The following is an 18,128-nucleotide window of genomic DNA, read 5'->3' on the forward strand; positions in this document are numbered from 1 at the left end:
CGCGGGGCTCGAACTCACGGACCGCGAGATCGTGACCTGGCTGAAGTCGGACGCTTAACCGACTGCGCCACCCAGGCGCCCCGAAAAATTAGATTTTTTTTTACAGTAGGATCTCAGAGTATACCTAGTCATGAAAAATCACACACACACACACACACACACACACTACAGTAAAAGAGAAAACAGCAAGGTGGCCAAAATCCAGAAGTTAGTTAGTAAATTATACTTTGTAACCAGTAAGATAGATCCTAGAGTAGAAGGGACTTCCCTTACCCTGATGGTTCTCTTATTAAATATTAGCACACTGCTCCTCGAGGTGAGTGAGATACATCAGAGAACAAGATACTGGCCTTTGTAGATTTTACATTCTAGTAGGGAAAAGAAATAATAAACACCAACAAGTAAATCATATATTAACGTGAGTGCTGTAGAAAAAGCAAAAAGGAGCGAAAGGTAAGGAGACACACAGATTGGTGGAGTAGGGAGGTATGTACTTACAGAGGGTGGTCCAGGTAGTTCTCCTAAAGAACTGATACTGAGCAGAGACCCAAAGCAGCTAAAGAGGCTCCAGGTTTTCTGGAGACAGTTCCTGAAAGATAGACCTAAGAAGAGGTGCAGGCTCCTTTAAGGAGCAACTAGGAGGCCTGTGAGAGAGAAGAGAAGCCTGGAGGGAAAAGCGCCAGGGGGAAAATGATGGGAAATGATATCAGAAAGGAAATGGAGGAGAGACAGACATACAGGGCCTTGTAGCCCTAGAAAAGACAGGCTTTTACTCTGGAAAAAATGGGGAGCCATTGGAGACTTGCACACAGACAGACATGATCTCAATTTTATTGCTCTGTCCTTAATAACCCTGTATCTTAGGCAGTTATTTAACCTTGTCCAGCTACAGTTTCTTCATCTGTAAAATGAGCATAGCATTTCCAAACTGACAGTCTTATATTTTAAATTACAGTTTGTACTGTAAACCACCTCACATAGAAGGGCTAAATTAATTACAGCTATCATTACTAAAATAAAGGGCCCTCCAGGCCACAGAGTGCTCAAGGCAAAGGCTCTGAATTCATCCATCTCTGAACACAAAGTTGAGAGACTAGGGCCATCCTGACTGCTCAGCTGACAACTTCTTCAGTGAAGACACTTGTCTCTCAACTTGGGGAGGTGATCCACCCAGTAAACAAGAACACAGTGAAACGTCATCTGCCCAACCACCAAATTTTAAAATCCTAAATCCAGACATTATTGAACAGGGACTACTGTCACGGAGCCTAGGGGGAATGCTTCATCACTCATGAGCCAAACATTCATTGAGTGTGTTCTCTCAACCATGCAGTGTTTTAAGAGCAGAAGGCACATGAATGAGAAGATACATGGTAGATAGACACAAAAATTAAAAGACATGGCCCCTGCCCTCACAGAGTTCATGTCTAGCAAGGAAAGGGGCTTGCAAACAATCAAGCTTAATACTTTGTAACAACTGTCAGAGAGCTATGTGCTCACAGTGGAGGAAGACGGCTGAGTCAGTGTCGGGCATCAGGCTGCCTTTCACGGAGGTGGTAAACTCTCGAAGGGCTTATAATTGCAGAGCTGGATCCGAGGCTCTAAACTTTGTCATGCTTCCCTCTATAGCTCACCCTCTCTGTTTTGGATAACTCAAAATATCAGTCATTGCTAAGCATCAAGATAAAATTCTAGTTTTCAAAATGGTGCAAAACTTTTATGCGTGCTAAAATGTAAATTTTTTTTCTGAATATTCTGATGTTGTCCCCACGGGGAGGAGAGTGCCTTGTTTTTGCGGTGCCCTGCACATAATATAATCTATTGATTGAAAATTTAGCACCCAGAGATTGCCAGCCAAAAAAAAAAAAAAAAAAAAAAACAGGGAGGAGAATGGATAGGGGTGTGTCGACACTACCCTTGGGGAGAGTATCCAAAGTTAACTGACGCCTAAACAGCACCTGGAGAAACCTTTGGTAGTCTGGTGCAGCTGGAGATTGGGATGGAAAGGCTATATATAATGAGGTGAGGTTGAATGAAGCTGAGCTATACGAATAAAGTTCCCTCACACGGCACCCAGAGATGTCCCAACTTGCAATCTGTGTTGAAAAATTGACTTTGACATTAAATAGCAGACAATGCAGAGGAAAAGGGAGTGGAAGGGAACAGGCCAAAATTTAATAGGATCTGCTTCAGAGTGTTAAAACTATAAACAAATTATTCTCATTCTTTATTATTCAATTTAAACTTAAAAGTTTTAGAGGCGCCTGGGTGGCTCAGTCAGTTAAGCGTCCAACTGCAGCTCAGGTCATGATCGAGTTCAAGCCCCAGGTCGGGCTTTGTGCCGACAGCTCAGAGCCTGGAGCCTGCTTTGGATTGTGTCTCCCTCTCTCTCTGGGCCTTCCCCACTTGCAACTCTCTCTCTCAAAAATAAATACACATTAAAATTTTTTTTAAATAATAAAATAAAATTCAAAGTTTCTACAGTGAGCATGTATTATTATTATAATGGGAGAAGAACAAGTTTTAAAAAGTATTGGAAAAGGAGCACCTGGGTGGCTCAGTCGGTTAAGCAGCTGCCTTCGGCTCAGGTCATGATCTCGTGGTTTGTGGGTTCAAGTCCCACATCAGGCTCTGTGCTGACAGCTTAGAGCCTGGCTCCTGCTTCGGATTCTGTGTCTCCCTCTCTCTCTGCCCCTCCCCCATTCACACTCTGTGTCTCTCTCTCTCTCTCTCAAAAATAAACAAACATTTTAAAAAAGTATTAAAAAAAGTATTTGAAAAGAAAAACATCTAGAACAAAATATCTATTAACTGGAGTATTTTTCTAGGTTCCTTATTAGTACCTTGAGAACCCAGTACATCTTGTTGATGACATAGCAGCATCTAACTCAACAAGAAAAAAGCCCTGGCCAAGGACATAGTGAAATGAAATCGCACTACTACAGCAGGGCCCAAGCAGCTATTCTAAACTCTAACTGGATTAAAGGAATTGCCTTCGGACTAGCACATGACGAAAATGGAATCTCTAATTTTAGGATGATATTTAAGGTGTTGGAAAATGATCGTGGGGAAAGGTAATTGAAACACAACAGCCACAGAAGGAAGGAATGCTTGGAAAATAAACTATAAATCATAACAGAATGTAATAAATTAGTTATCACCGCCATTAACAGTGGCCACTTTAATGTATGCTCCCCATAGCATAATGGAATAGAATTTATAATAGGCTTCATTTAAATTCCCAAAATAAAAATGTATTGTGAATTTCCATCCTCCTCAATTTTATTGTAATAATTACATTATAATAATTGTTTCCTTTAAGTTCTGGAACTTGGGAAGATTTTTTTTCTTCACTCTCATTGTTTTTCTATTTTTCAAATACTCCATTATAATATTTTTGTGATAGAAAAATATCTTTAAATTCCTTATGGAATTTTATTTTATTTTCTTAGTGTTTATTTACTTTTTGAGAGAGAGAGGGAGAGAGACAGAGAGCGAGCACAAGCGGGGGTGGGGCAGAGAGACAGAGGGAGACACAGAATCTGAAGCAAGCTCCAGGCTCTGAGTTATCAGCACAGAGCCTGACATGGGGTTGGAACTCAGAAACCATGAGATCATGACCTGAGCCAAAGTCAGATGCTTAACTGACTGAGCCACCCAGGCACCCTTCCTTACAGAATTTTAAAAGTAATACAAATCATTTATAATTTCATGCTCAGTACAGCCAATTTTATTTTTATATATTGTTTCCATTGGTTTTCTTTTTATGTATCACTGTACATAGTTATAATCAACATGAATATTTAGTTTCATATTTTAATTTTACTGAGCATTTAAAAATGCATACTTTAATATTATACTGTACTACTCATAATTATCTTTTTTGTAGCTGTGTAGTACAGCATCATGGTCAAATACTGTAATTTACCATAACTGACAGTTTCCTACTTTGGGACATTGAAATTTCTATAACTATTTCTCTACAATGGACAATAATGCTGTAAACATTATTGTATTAAGCTGTCTTTATTTTCTTTTTTGAAATTATTTCCAAAGAAGATGTCTCTGGTGTAAAATTATAAGATTGCTGATTATAAAATTTTGTTCCAATTTACATGGTCACTAGCAATGTCAGAGTCACCCGATTCACCTCAGTATTATTAGTATTAGTCATTATTTTTTTTTGCTAATTAAGTTGGTGTAAGCCCATACATTCACATAGCTTTAATTTATATTTATTTTATTTCTAGTTAGGTTGAATAGTTTTCTGTCATTTTTTGATACTAGTGGTCTCTCCTGACAGGCTTATTTATACATTTACATTTTGAATTTTGATCCCTTCAAATAAGCTCTTTATGCATTACAAATATTAAGCCTTTTTATATCTTTCCATTGTTTTCCTAATCAAGCATTTTTCTTTGCATTGTAATTTAGTTATTTCAGGTAGTAACATTTTCTGTATTCATGATCAAAGCTGTCAGCTCTGTCCTTTATAATTTCTTCTACTGACCCAAACATCAGGACATTATCATTCCTCTACAGACAAAACAAATATTTTCTGCTACATTTTGACAATTTGATTTTATTTTGAATGATGAACATGTAAGCCTCTTGTGCGTAAAAACAGTGGTGATTCCTTTCTAAGAGAACAATGCCAAGGCCAAGAGAACAATGCCTGTAAAGAGTGGGGTTTCAGATGACTGAGTGATAGAAGCAAGAACTGAGATTCTGAAAACTGAGGCCTTTAGCTGTGTAAAAAAACTGAAACCTAGCTCCTATATCACCAATTTGTCAAGGGATGTTCTTAAAATTGTTTTCTGGCAATCATTTCCTCTTTCTGTTGAAGCACCTGTATTGTCTCAAATTGTTCCCATGAAAAATATACTAGTGGTATTGGGGAAAACATGGAGAATTAGCCCAAATCCAATGGCAGACTAGTCAAACACACTCCTAAGCTCTGGCTGAGAGGAAACCATGGAATGTCATTTTTTGGCCTGGATGCCAGCCCTCAGTTTCCTCATGTTATTAGTCCTGAGGATGTTCTGGGTATTAAGGTTTTTTTGTTTGTTTGTTTTTTAATACTCCCCAGCTGATTCTTACATACAGGCAAGGTAGAAAACCATTGTAACATTTCATTAAGAAATGTAGAAATAAATCTAATCTGCAAACGGAGGTGACCAAGAGAAAGAACTAGAAACTACTTCTCCTTTTTTCACAACTACCTACATCTTGATGGCAGAATTTCATAGTGGGAACAGAAAAACAGTCTTGGGATATAGCGGAAGTTTTCAGAATATCCTTTACGTCCTCTCTCTTCATCATCTAAGGCTTACATGATCTTTTCCAAACACTGTGAAATAGATTTTCCAAAATGTAGGGAACAAAGTATTTGAAAGCAAATTTTGAATACTGCTAATTAATAGGAAACAGGAGAGGGTTGGGAGAGATAAAGAGTTGTATTTTAAACTTCTTTTATCTCTAGGCACAGATCTTCCACTGGGTCAGGTTCCCCACACCTGGGAGGATTGCCCGCAGGGAGTGGGACTTCCAGGGAGCATCTCACTCTATTGGCATCTTGCTTTCTGTGATTAGGTGTTGTGCAGACTGATGCTCACATGAGCTTATGTACCCATAACCCACATCTCCCAGAATGCAAGGGAAGAGAGCCAGATATGATTGGAGAGCAGATAGCCAGGCGTGGCTGAAAATGTAGCCCCATCTAGGCACCTTAAAATTCACTAAACGTCTTAAGCCTCTAGGAATCATGTGAAAGACATGTGCTATTAACCTCACGGGAAAGAAAATGGACATCTCAAGATAGTTATGAAGGAGAAAGACTGCATTTTCCCCATTTTTGTGGCTTTGAAATAAGGAGAAAAAATTCCTAACTCAGCCCTTGCTTCAGTACATGCCAGCAAAGATATATTTCCTATTCATTTGCTCTGACCTAACCTACAAAAAATATCTCTTTAAAGACTGAGAATTTAATTTATGCCTTGAACAATCAAGTTATTAGTGGTATAACATTCCACAGTAAGGTGCATTTGGATATGATGCAGTTGGTGACTGACTCCCATCTTCTGCCCCGCCTGTATGGCTAAAACTAAAGTATGGCTAAACTAAAGCTAACTGTAAATAGTATGGCCAAACTAAAGCTCTTATTGGGGTACAGGACAGGGGCGAGGTGAAGCAGAGTTAAGCTGGATGGAAACTCTCGTAATCATTTGGGATGTTTCCAGTTTCATTCACAGTGAGAACATTATAGTTTCATTATCTTTACCTTTTGTGCCTATTGTAACAGTACACACCTGCTGATAAAGTTTTCCACTAACCTCATAATTAAAGGACCTAGTATTTTATGCTATTTAATTGTTTTGGACATACATCATTGTGCTATGGCTGGTTACATGGAATTTTCAAGCAGATAAGCCATTGGCACAGGCATCGCAGGATCTGCCTTCCTTGTAGCCTCTCCAGTGTTCCCCAGCTTTCTGAGATATGAAGTGGGACCACGTTAGAAGTACCTCTCATTAGAGTTCAGATGAGGAAAGCAATCACATATTCCTTTTTTGAAGGACAGCGTAAAATACTTTTGTGGATTCTGTCCTGAGGATCCTGATTAAGTGCATTATTTGATATTTCTTGAAGGGAGCTAACATCTGGACATCTCAAAGTGTTCCACAATAGCACCCAATGACCATCCAGCCTCCATGGGACCTATTTCTAGGTCTCCTTCGGCACTTGGCCATGGAAATCACACTCCTCTGAATACAGTTCTCTCTCGGTGTTATGGGATCACTTCAGCTGAGACCATGAGAGCCAGGTGCACACAGTCATGTGGATGAAAATGTAATGCAAGAGAAGGGAGTCCAGATGACAAGAAATAAGAAAGACAAATCTTGAAGGAGTCAGAAATGAGTCTCAGGGTTAGGAAATATTTAATTAATAGTGCAGCTCCAAAACCCAACTGCCCACATTTAAATTCTGGTTCTGTCACTCTTCATTTGTCCATGGGAAAGCTTCTCAGCTTTCTGTGCCTTGCTTTCATAGTCTGTAAAATAGGGCATTATTTAATATAATATAACATATATTATATTAAATATATGCTTATATTTCATTTTAATATCATGTTAAATATAACAATAAAACATTATTACCCATACCTCTTGTGGGATTTGAAGCAATTAATTAAATTTCTTGGCACATAATTAGATTTCCCTAAAAAGCGCTTATTACAGTTATTATCATAATTATTATTGTCCTTGAGTGAAGATTTAGAAACCATGAAGAAAAGTTTTCCCCACTGTGTTAGTTTCCTAGGGATGCCATAACAAATTACCACACACACTGGGTGGCTTGAAACAACAGAAATTTCTTCTCTCACGGTTCAAGAAATCAGGGCAGCACCAGGGTTGGTTCCTTCTGGAGACTCTGAGGGAGAAACCATCCCATGCCTCTCTGTTTTGTGGTTGCCCAGAATTCTTGGTGTTCTTGACTTCTAAATGCACTATTCCAGTCTCCACTTCCATCTTTTCTTTGTTCCTGTATCTTCTCCTTTTCTACCTTATAAGGACATTTTCATTGGATTTAGGGCCCACCCTAACCCAGTATGACCTCATCTTCAACCTTACCTTAATTACATCTGCAAAGACCCTTATTCCAAATAAGGCCATATTCTAGTGTTCCAAGTGCATATGAACTTTAGGGCAATACTATTCAGCCCACTCCACCAACTAAAAACAGGTTAGGATCAAATCGGAGGAAGAAATTGCAAACAGTTCCTGCAAGAATGTCATCTAACCTTGGGCATGTTGTGCACTGAAAGGGCTGTGTTGTGTAGGTGGTCAATCAAGCGAAATGGGCCAGCTACCCTCAAGCTCATCACTGAGTTAGAACCAAGTGTCAGACTGGGTCAATACTCTCATTTAAACTGTCATGAACTGGGGCACCTGGGGGGCTCAGTCGGTTGAGCGACTGACTTTCGCTCAGGTCGCGATCTCACGGTTCCTGGGTTTAAGCCCGGCATTGGGCTTATAGCTATCAGTTCAGAGTCCACTTTGCATCCTCTGACCTCCTCTCTTGGTCTCTCCCCCACCCATGCTGTCTCTCTCAAAAATAATTAAATATAGGGATGGGCTAAATGGGTAAGGGGCATTAAGGAATCTACTCCTGAAATCATTGTTTCACTATATGCTAACTAATTTGGATGTAAATTTTAAAGAATAAAAAATTAAATTAAAAAACTAATAATAATTTAAAAAATAAACTGTAGCAAACTCTTCTGGAGAGAAGTTGAGAACATACCCCCCAGGGATATGCTGCACCAATGAGGCTTGCGATGATCTCTCTCCCCTGCTGTCTCCTGGCATGTTGCACGCCACTCCTGAACCCATTATGGAACCCTGAACCCATGCTGACACTGGGTAATGCAACGTAAAGCACAAAGGCTTCACAGACTCCGGAACTGGATTTTAACCACATGCTCCGCAATTTACTGTCTCCACTGACCACTTTTGTGGCCTCACGTGAGATACTTACCTTCTCTAAGCCTCAGTTTTGGCTTCTAAAAACCAAGCATAATATCACCACCAACTGGGAGAGTTGCTATAAGTGAGAAAACTAATCGTTGCAGAAGCTTCACCTAAGTGCCTGGCATAAATGTCAATGAGTGGTTGCTATTATTTTCATTATCGTGAAGTGGTAGCTCTGTCTTATCCTCTCACTAGGCTTGAGGGCAGGAAGGCCAGAAGGACCATGAAGAAGGGTTATGAAGACCCATTTACATATCTTTCCATACCACTACTTCTGCTCTCAGCACACAATAAACTGAGTAACCACACAGTAAATAGTCTTAAATGATGCACCAGCTGCAGTCCAAATATAAGCACTGCTTCAGTGAATGGACTTCTAATAGCCCTTTAGGATTTTGAACCCAACCAAGACAACTCACGGCAAATTCTCTTCTTTTCATGACTTAGCAAATGAACACTGGGCAGAGCAAAGGCAGCAGAAAGCGGTGTTAATCCTTTAGTGCACCTTAACATTTAAGGAGGCTGAAATAGTATTTAGAGGCTACATAACTCATCTCTCATGAGTGTATTTTTATTACTTTATTTACTTTACTACCAAGGTAATTGTAGAAATTTTAGAAAATTATAGCTAAGTAGGGTGCCTGAGTGGTTCAGTCAGTTAAGCTTCCGACTCTTGATTTTGGTTCAGGTCACGATCTCATGGTTTGTGAGTTTGAGCCCCACATTGGGCTCCATGCTGACAGTGCAAAGCCTGCTTTGGATTCTCTCTCTCTCTCTCTCTGCCCCTTCCCCACTTATGCTCATGCACTCTGTCTCTCTCAAAATAAATAAACATTATATAAATATATATATATACACACATATATATATATAGCCAAGTAAAAAGAATAAAATCATTCTTAATCCCAGATATATAGATTTTTTTTTAGAGGCACCTGGGTGAGTTAGTCGGTTAAGCATCCGACTTCGGCTCAGGTCATGATCTCACAGTTCGTGAGTTTGAGTCCCCTGTCGGGCTCCATGCGTACAGCTTGGAGCCTAGAGCTTCCTTTGGATTCTGTGTCTCCCTCTGTCTCTGCCCCTCCCCTGTTCTCTCTCTCTCTCAAAGATAAACATTAAAAAAGATTTTTTAAGATATATAGATTTTTTTAAATAATAAATTGTGACATTATCCCAGTCCCTAGTCTTAAACATCATTTTTAACAGCTTCCTAATATTCCATTGTATAAACATACCAATATTTATTTAACCCATCCCTCATTCCAGAAATGTTAACTTGTATTCAATATCTTGTTGCTGAAAACAAAGCTTCAATGGTATGAGCTTATTCCTTATGAATTTTCTAAGTCTTTATTAATTTGGTATTTATTATAACCCTTCCCCCTTTTCCAAATTTTGCAATTAACCCAAAAATTAATTTTCGCGATTTATTAAGAACTGATTTGATTGTCCAATCTGAAAATCTCTCAACTTTGGCTGTACTATCTTAAGCAAACTCTCTTCTGAGCTGCCTGTTTCCAGTAACCTATAAGTAGTCAGTATTCTTGGAGTAGCTGCTTACACACTTGTTCAGGGCCTGGGGCTAATGGGGTCAATGACATGGGCTTCAAGCTCTATATTTACAGGCCAGTTAGTTAAGTATCCAAAGACTGTTTCCCTAATTCCAAACAGCTGTTATTTGAATGCTGGCAGTTAGTTTCAAAAGAACTGGGCAAAAGAGCATGGGTGGATCAACACAAATCCATCACCACGACTGGAAAGACAGTGTGTCAACAGCTTCATCTTTCCCGTGGAAAACAGCTCAGAAAGGTATTCATCTCAAATCACATAAAATTAATGAGGTTGTAGGAAAAGGAGGAGGAATAACATGGGGAAAAACAATTGGCTGGCCTTACACATATCTCGGTTTATAAGCTTAGTCTGTGAGTTCCCCCCTATTCCTATGTGAGACAAATTCAGCAAACATGTTGTAAACTGCTGGTGGTGGTATTATTTAACTGGTAATCTTCTCTTGCAGCTGACACAGCGCTTGGCACTGATGATGTATATGATGAAAAGGGCTGCCAGTGTGACGTATCAGTAGAAGACCTCACCCCACCGCTTAAAACGGTCATTCGAGCTATCAGGTTGGTGGAAAGCCTTTGACAAAATGACTCAGAGACCTACCTCTGATTATGTGAATGACTATGTTGCTAAGCGCTTTTTCCTACAGGTAAACCTCCTGAAATAATTAGTTTCTCTGTTCCTATTCATTCACATGCCTATTAAATTCTGAAATATATTTTCTTAATACAAAATTCTACTGTGCACAACACAAAGTGCGTTATATAAAAGGTCGGCAGGATTTGAAATGCCAGGCCATGCCAGAGAGATTCCATGAGAATTGGCTCACCAGAAGAATTTGTGGCTTTCAGGACATTTAGTGTATAGATCCAGTTGGATTTTTAAAATTATTTTTATGACTTGATGCTCCAATCCATGTTCTGTATCGTGTGTCAAGGAAAAAATCCCACTAGGTTGTTTCAAAACAGGTTGAGTTCTAAAAAAGAGGAAACGTAAAGTACTGGGCAGTGACTTGCTCCTATCCTGCTGAAATATAATGTCAAACACTGATCTTTTGTTTTTTAAGTTTTTATTTAAATTTCAGTTAGTCAACATACAGTGCAGTATTAGTTTCAGCTGTACAGTATAATGATTCAACATTTCCATACAACCTCAGGTGCTCATCACAGCCAAGTGTGCTCCTAAATCCCCATTGCCTCTTTAGCCAATCTGCCCACCCTCTCCCTACTGGTAACCATCAGTTTGTTCTCAATAGTTAAGAGTCTGTTTCTTGGTTTGCCTCTCTTTGTTTTCCCTTTGCTCATTTGTTTTGTCTCTTAAATTCCACAAATGAGTGAAATCATATGGTATTTGTCTTTTTCTGACTGACATATCATTTTGCTTTGCATAATATTCTGCTCCGTCCACGTCGTGGCAAATGGCAAGATTTCATTCTTTTTATGGCTGAGTAATAGTCCATTGCATATATATACCACATCTTCTTTTCCTTTTTTTTTTTTTTTTTTTCAGATCTGGGTTAGGTTTAGAGTTAAGGCCATGGTGAGGCTGTTGCCTGGTATCCTGCAGTTTTGAGACCTCCCATAAGGTTAGGGTTAGGAGTTAGGAGCAGGGTTAGGGTTCGAATTAGAGTTAGGTTTAGGGTTAGGATTAGCATTAGTTTTTAGGAGTCATGGGTAGGGCTAGGGTTCAGGTTAGAGTTAGGTTTAAGGTTAGAGTATGTGCCTGGTAGCCTGCAGTTCAGAGACCTCTCCAGAGACTAAAACCCCATCCTTCTTCTCTGGTGAGAATACACATGGCAGCCATCCACCAGGCCGAGGCAAGGAAGGAATTTGGGCCTCTAAATACTCTTTAAATAGATATTCGGTTTAAACACTGATCTTAGTATGCTTTCTCTCCCAATGGCAAAAGCTAAAAGTGTACCCAAAGTAATTTACTTTTATACTTCCAGGATCCACTCCCTCCAAAACCCAGCTTCTGGATTAAATAAACTGCTGTGTGCTCATCCTGCCTAGTTTTGATCCCTTTGGGAGAATTTTAATCTGTCAGGGAACCCAGAGTGACTCTCTTGCAAAGAAATACCTCTGGTCTTTTTGGCTTTCTCTGTCTCTTACCAAAAAGCCAAAAGAAAACATAAAATATCCAACCCAATATAGCTCTTCAGCTACTTAGTCTAATTTCAGAGATCAGCGTGACTGATTATTTACTGCTATTTTTAGTTGGTCATTTAGTATCATTAGACATCGCTTTACTTGATGTTTGGGAATCACTGGGAAAGCAGAAATGAGTTATAAAAGATTTTGGTAAATGTTTGTGATGGCAAAGCAAATCATGGTTGATGAAAATGTGTACCCCTAGAAGATACTTAAATCTTATCTGTAATGGCACTCCCCTACCCTGGCCAAAAAAAAAAAAAAAAAAAAAAGTGAAGTAAAACTTGGTTACTTCTCAACAGAACCCTCAAGCAACAAACCCTATAAGTAGGGAACCAACCTTCTTTTGTGCCCTGGGCCATCCCAGAGTATGCCTCTTGTCTCATCATAATTGGTCATTGTTAACACACCCTGTCTTTCTCAAAGTATCCCAGTATGGACAATTGTATGATCACACTACTCCAGGGGAACCTAGAAGACTTGGGTAATATTAAAGCCCAGAAAACCCAAGAATATGTAGTAAAATTATGCCTGAAGTCTTCAGTTAAAGGAACAGAAAGGACCTGAACAGCATTGTCCAATATAGTCACCAGTGGCCACATAAATCTAATTAAATTTGAATTAAAATTAAATAAAATTTAAAATTCAGTTTATCAGTGGCACTATCCACTTTTAAAGTGCCCAAGAGCCACAAGTGGCTACTATACTAGGCACAGAAGATATAGTCCATCATCTTTGCAGAAAGTTTTACTGGACATGGCTGGCTAAGAAGTCACCTTGAAATTCTCTGCATTCATTCATTATACCCCTCAAAGACCCTAATGTGAAGGTGGAGTAGTTCATCCACAGATTAGTGTGACTTGCAACAAGTACCATAAAATCTTATCTAATGGGAACAGATTAGGTTTCCTAAAAGTCATACTTAACCCAATTTGTTCATTTCCCAAGACCTTCCATAGCTTTCTGCTTTTGCCTCACACCCTATAAAAAGAATTGTGAGCTGAATGAAAGAAAATCAAATAGGTTTATTCCGCGAGCTAAGCACTTTAGTGGCAGCTTAAGACTTACTTTTGTACCATCCTCTTGAAACTTGCCTGATTTTTGTGAAGTCCTTTGCAGAATTCCCTTGCTTTTCAGAATCCTTTCTTGGTTCTTATTTTTAACAGGACTTTATTATTTACATGTATCTCCTTTTTGTGAATTTCTGAAGCTTTCTGCTTGCTACTTTGTGACACTCAAGGGGGATGTTTTTCTCTCCCATATCCAGATTCTGCTTACTGGGTTTTTAAAAACTCATTTCCAAGTTCCCCTTAAAATTCACGGATTCTCTAAAAACATAATAGCTACACCCAAGAGCTAATAACTTTAATTGGAAATATTTGACTTACAGTAATACTTACTTTCTTAAAATACATGATTAAAAGACCAACCCATATAATCAGCAGTTCTGAAAAGGAGTCTGTTGGTATAAATCCCTAAATCTTATGCAAAAGTGTCCTTTTCTTGATTCAGCTAAATAAATAAGCTGAATAGCAGTTGACTGGAATGTCTTTGGCCAGAACATACCCATTTCTTACAGCTCACCTAAAGTGCTGTTTTATATGTATGTTGCTGATTGCAATTGTGAACCATCTATTATTCATCTCTAAAACAGCAACTTTGGGGCGCCTGGGTGGCGCAGTCGGTTAAGCGTCCGACTTCAGCCAGGTCACGATCTCGCGGTCCGGGAGCTCAGAGCCTGGAGCCTGTTTCCGATTCTGTGTCTCCCTCTCTCTCTGCCCCTCGCCCGTTCATGCTCTGTCTCTCTCTGTCCCAAAAATAAAAAATAAACGTTGGAAAAAAAAAATTATAAAACAGCAACTTTGTTTTGGCATTTTCCTTGTTATTTCTCGATTGTTTGATTATTTACTATGAGTAGTTGAATATACCTTTTGTCCTCCAGTTGCTCTTACAATAATAATAGTTTTTCCTAAGAGCCAAATTAAAATTTAGATGTATAACAGAAAATATGTATTCCACTGCAAGGATGACAACATGGAAAGCAATGCTACTGCACCCACAAAGGGCAAAATAGGAGTTCTCGTTTGGGTTATTAATATTTATTGAGCATCTGCCATTTTCTAATTTGTAGTTATTTTTGAGAGTAAAGATTCTCTGAGATGACTAAAGCCACTGTCTTAACTTGTCTGGATTACATTCTCCAAATGCACTTGGAGACTTTTTTTCAATGAATGACATCACTTTTTATAGTAATAAACAATGGCTGTTCTTAGACATTTCCAAAATACATCTTAAAAGTCAGAACAATACTTAGTTTTGTGTAATCCCTCCAGGATTATCACAGATTATTCTCAAAATATTATTTAGTGGGAATGCAAAAAGTTGCCAGAGATGTGTTTTAAACCCATAATGGGAGGGAAGATTATACTTACTTCTAACAAAAGTTCTGTATCCTGTTAATGATTTTTTTATCTTGTTAATTATTTAATTCAAATAATGTTAAGTCTCTTTTCATTCACTCATAGAAATTAGTTTCTAAATAGAAAGTTGACATTGGCAGGGAAATAAGCAGATTGGCAGGCAAACTGATAAACTCTTGAACTTTCTACACACTCACTTTTCATTATATCATGGTACATTCATCTGCTAGGGCCACCACAACAAAATACCACGGACTGGGTGGCTTAAACAATAAAAATTTATTTTCTCACAGTTCTGGAGGCTAGAAATGCAAGATCAAGATGTCAGCAGGGTTGTTTCCTCTGAGGCCTCTCTGGCTTGCAGGCAGATAGTACCTTCTCACTGTGTCTTCACATGGTCTTTCCTCTGTGCTCCCACATACCTGAGTCCAAATCTCCTCCTCTTATACTAGCCCCAGTCAGGTTGGATTAGGCCCTACCCTCATGGTCTCATTTCAACTTAATCACTTCTGTTATTAAAGTCCTGTCTTCAAATACAGTCACAATAATACAGGTACTAGGGGCTAGGGATTTAACATATGAAATTTGGGGGTACACAGTTCAGCCATAACACATGGCAAGATACCAGTTTTCCTATCACTGTTTAAAAAATATTTTCTCAGGCACAATACCAAAAATTTCCAATTAAAAGTAAACCCACAAATTACCTAGATATGTTCCCTCGCAATATCAAACATCTGGATATTTGAGAATATCTGAAGAGGTTGACTATTACCTTTCAAGCTTGTACTCGGCATTGTGTAAATACTATCTAAGTGAGAATCTTGTGTAATATTTCACACAAAAATTAATATATGCCCATTAATTCAAAATAATAAATATAAATAAATAATACATAATAAATAAGCTTTTAAAGTTATATCCAATACAAGTCTATTTATAAAAGCGTTCTAGAATAGTAACTTTTATAATAATTTTTTAATTTGAGTTGAACACAATGCTACATTATTTTTAGGGTACAGTATAGTGATTCACCTTCTCTATATGCTTTGCTCACCCCAACTGTAGCTACCACCTGTCACCATACAACACTATACACTATTATTGACCATATTCCCTATACTGTGCCCTTTATTCATGTGACTGACTTATTCATTCCATAACTGGAAGCCTGTATCTCCTACTCCCCTTCACTCTTTTTGCCCAACCTCCCACCCCACTTACCTCTGGAAATCATCAATTTATTCTCTGTATTTGTAGGTCTGATTCTGCTTTTTATTTGTTTATTCATTTGTTTTGTTTTTTAGATTCCATATAGGAGTGAAATCATAGAGTATCTGTCTTTCTCAGTCTGATTTATTTCACTTAGCACTATACCGTCTAGGCTCATTTATATTGTCATAAATAGCAAGATATCATCTCTTTTATGGATGCATAATATTCCATTATATATATAGCACATACTGTTTATCCATGCATCTTATGGTATTTCAATTTTTAATTTTTTGAGGACATCCATACCGTCTTCCACTGTGGCTGCACCAATTTACATTCCCACCAACAATGCAAAAGGTTTCCTTTCTGTCCACATCCTCACCAACACTTGTTATTTCTTATCTTTTTATTATTTTAGTTGTCAGAATAATAATTTTTAAAAATACAAGAGAAATGTTTGTATTTGTTTTCCTATACTGAACTGGCTAGATAAATTCTTAGATTTGCACACCTAGGCAACACAGAAGTGCTGTGTAGACGGTTTATTAGGCAATCTGCGAATGAGCTCTGTCTGTTAAAATGATGCAATGCAAAGCTCACTTGCTTCTTACCTGTATTTTTTTCATAGAATTACTATAGCTAAGATCAAAGCCATTCTGAGTGAGATCTTCAACAACTGTTCTCTTGTCAGCTTGTCTTACACAACTATTTTGGTCAGTTGTCAAGAAATGAATCAGAATACCATACAACCTATTCTTCTTATAAAGATAATCTAAACAACCCAATGGACATTACTCGGTATTCTGAACAGAAATGACCAAGAAGCTGTTGGTTATATCCTGTTCTTGACTTCTCTTAACATAATCACCACACCTGCTATGTTTGACTTGTACGCACCCTATTGTTTCTGAAGGTCAAACCAGCCTTCTAGAAAACCAAATGAATAAAGTTTGGGAGGAAAACTCAAAGAATTCTTTAGTTGAAGCTGCAGCCAACTTTACCCTGGTGCCATTAGCTAATGCTATCCCCAGCCCCCACCCTCCTGAGAACTGCTCAGGAGAAGTGATCCAAGAAATGACAGCCTCTGTGTGAGCTTGGGCAACTCATGTCAGCTCTCTGTGCCTCGTTTCCTTGTTGGTGAAGTGAGGATGGTAATAGTATTGACCTTGTAGGGTTGTGGTGAGGATTAACTGAATTGACATTTGCAGAGCACTCAGAACCGTGCTGGGCACATGGAAGCACTACGTAAGAGCTATTTTAACCTCCAAGTGTCTGCGCTCCTTACTGTCTTCCCAGCATGCTGCCTACTCTGCCCATCCTCCACTCAGGCCAGACCGACTCCCATGTATATCATGGGAGAGGAGCACTTCTTTCTCTCTTCTGAGGGGTGCTCCCAACTTCCAAATGTTTGCAGCCTTGCCTGCCTGCACCTCCTTCCCCAGGAAGCACTTGCTGTTACCCCTTGAGGTTATGTCCTCACCACCTATGTTGAGGAATCACTCAGAGTAACACCACTCAGGGCTGAAAGGGCATTTTTTCCACGCAACCATGAGGCAATGTTCCAGGTAGATTTCTCCCCCTTCCTCCTCTGGATGAGCTTGCTGCCTTCCCAGGAACCCTCCCAAGAAAAGGACTGTGAAAGGGAGAAGTTATTTCTCCTTTTCCTCCCCTGCCCTCACAGAGGCCTGACTATAAACTCTTTAGTTCCTCCCAAAGGATCCTACACTCAAAAAAAAAAAAAAAAAAAAAGGTAGAGCTTCTACTTTGCACCAGACACCAGGATAGACATTAACAAGAAAAATGGATTCCTGCTTAGAGTTTTGAAGGGCTGACAGAAAAGTACAGAGTCAATTATGATGCAGAGCAACATATTGCTACAATAATAGAAGTCCAGGATATTTGGGCAGAAAGAATGTTGGCACTTATGTGCGAGATGGCATTCGGGAAGTCTTTCTGAAAGAAGGGGTTTTCTAGCAGAGATCTGGTGACTTGGTAGGTACCAGCCAGGCTATTGAAAAGGGTGTGAGTTTAGCAGAGGGAACTGCAGTTGCCCAGAACCAGATCTGAAGATGGCATTAGAAAGTATATGTGCTGGTAGGGGGTAGAGAACATAGGGAGGAGAGGTCAGACTCAAGGGAGGAACAGGAACCGTTTTAACAAGCAGGAAGGCATGGAGGCTAAGTACAGATGTAAATTTGTCAGACTGGTGTTTTATTCTAATACTTAGAACAATGACTAACCACAGTGCA

At 39.0% G+C, this 18,128-nt stretch overlaps 1 protein-coding gene across 5 annotated transcripts in view; it reads left to right on the forward strand.

The window, feature by feature from the left end:
* KCNQ5 (potassium voltage-gated channel subfamily Q member 5) overlaps positions 1-18,128 on the forward strand; it is a 539,817-nt gene that overhangs the window by 502,154 nt on the left and 19,535 nt on the right. For all 5 annotated transcript variants that reach the window (XM_040473946.1, XM_040473947.1, XM_040473948.1 and 2 more), the window contains one exon: positions 10,549-10,657. In XM_040473946.1, the coding sequence (XP_040329880.1) occupies positions 10,549-10,657 (109 nt within the window). The remainder of the gene's footprint in view (positions 1-10,548; positions 10,658-18,128) is intronic.

This window comes from Herpailurus yagouaroundi, unplaced genomic scaffold (assembly GCF_014898765.1).
Source record: "Herpailurus yagouaroundi ecotype Mexico unplaced genomic scaffold, PumYag 139, whole genome shotgun sequence".
In the NCBI taxonomy this organism is placed as follows: Eukaryota; Metazoa; Chordata; class Mammalia; order Carnivora; family Felidae; genus Herpailurus; species Herpailurus yagouaroundi.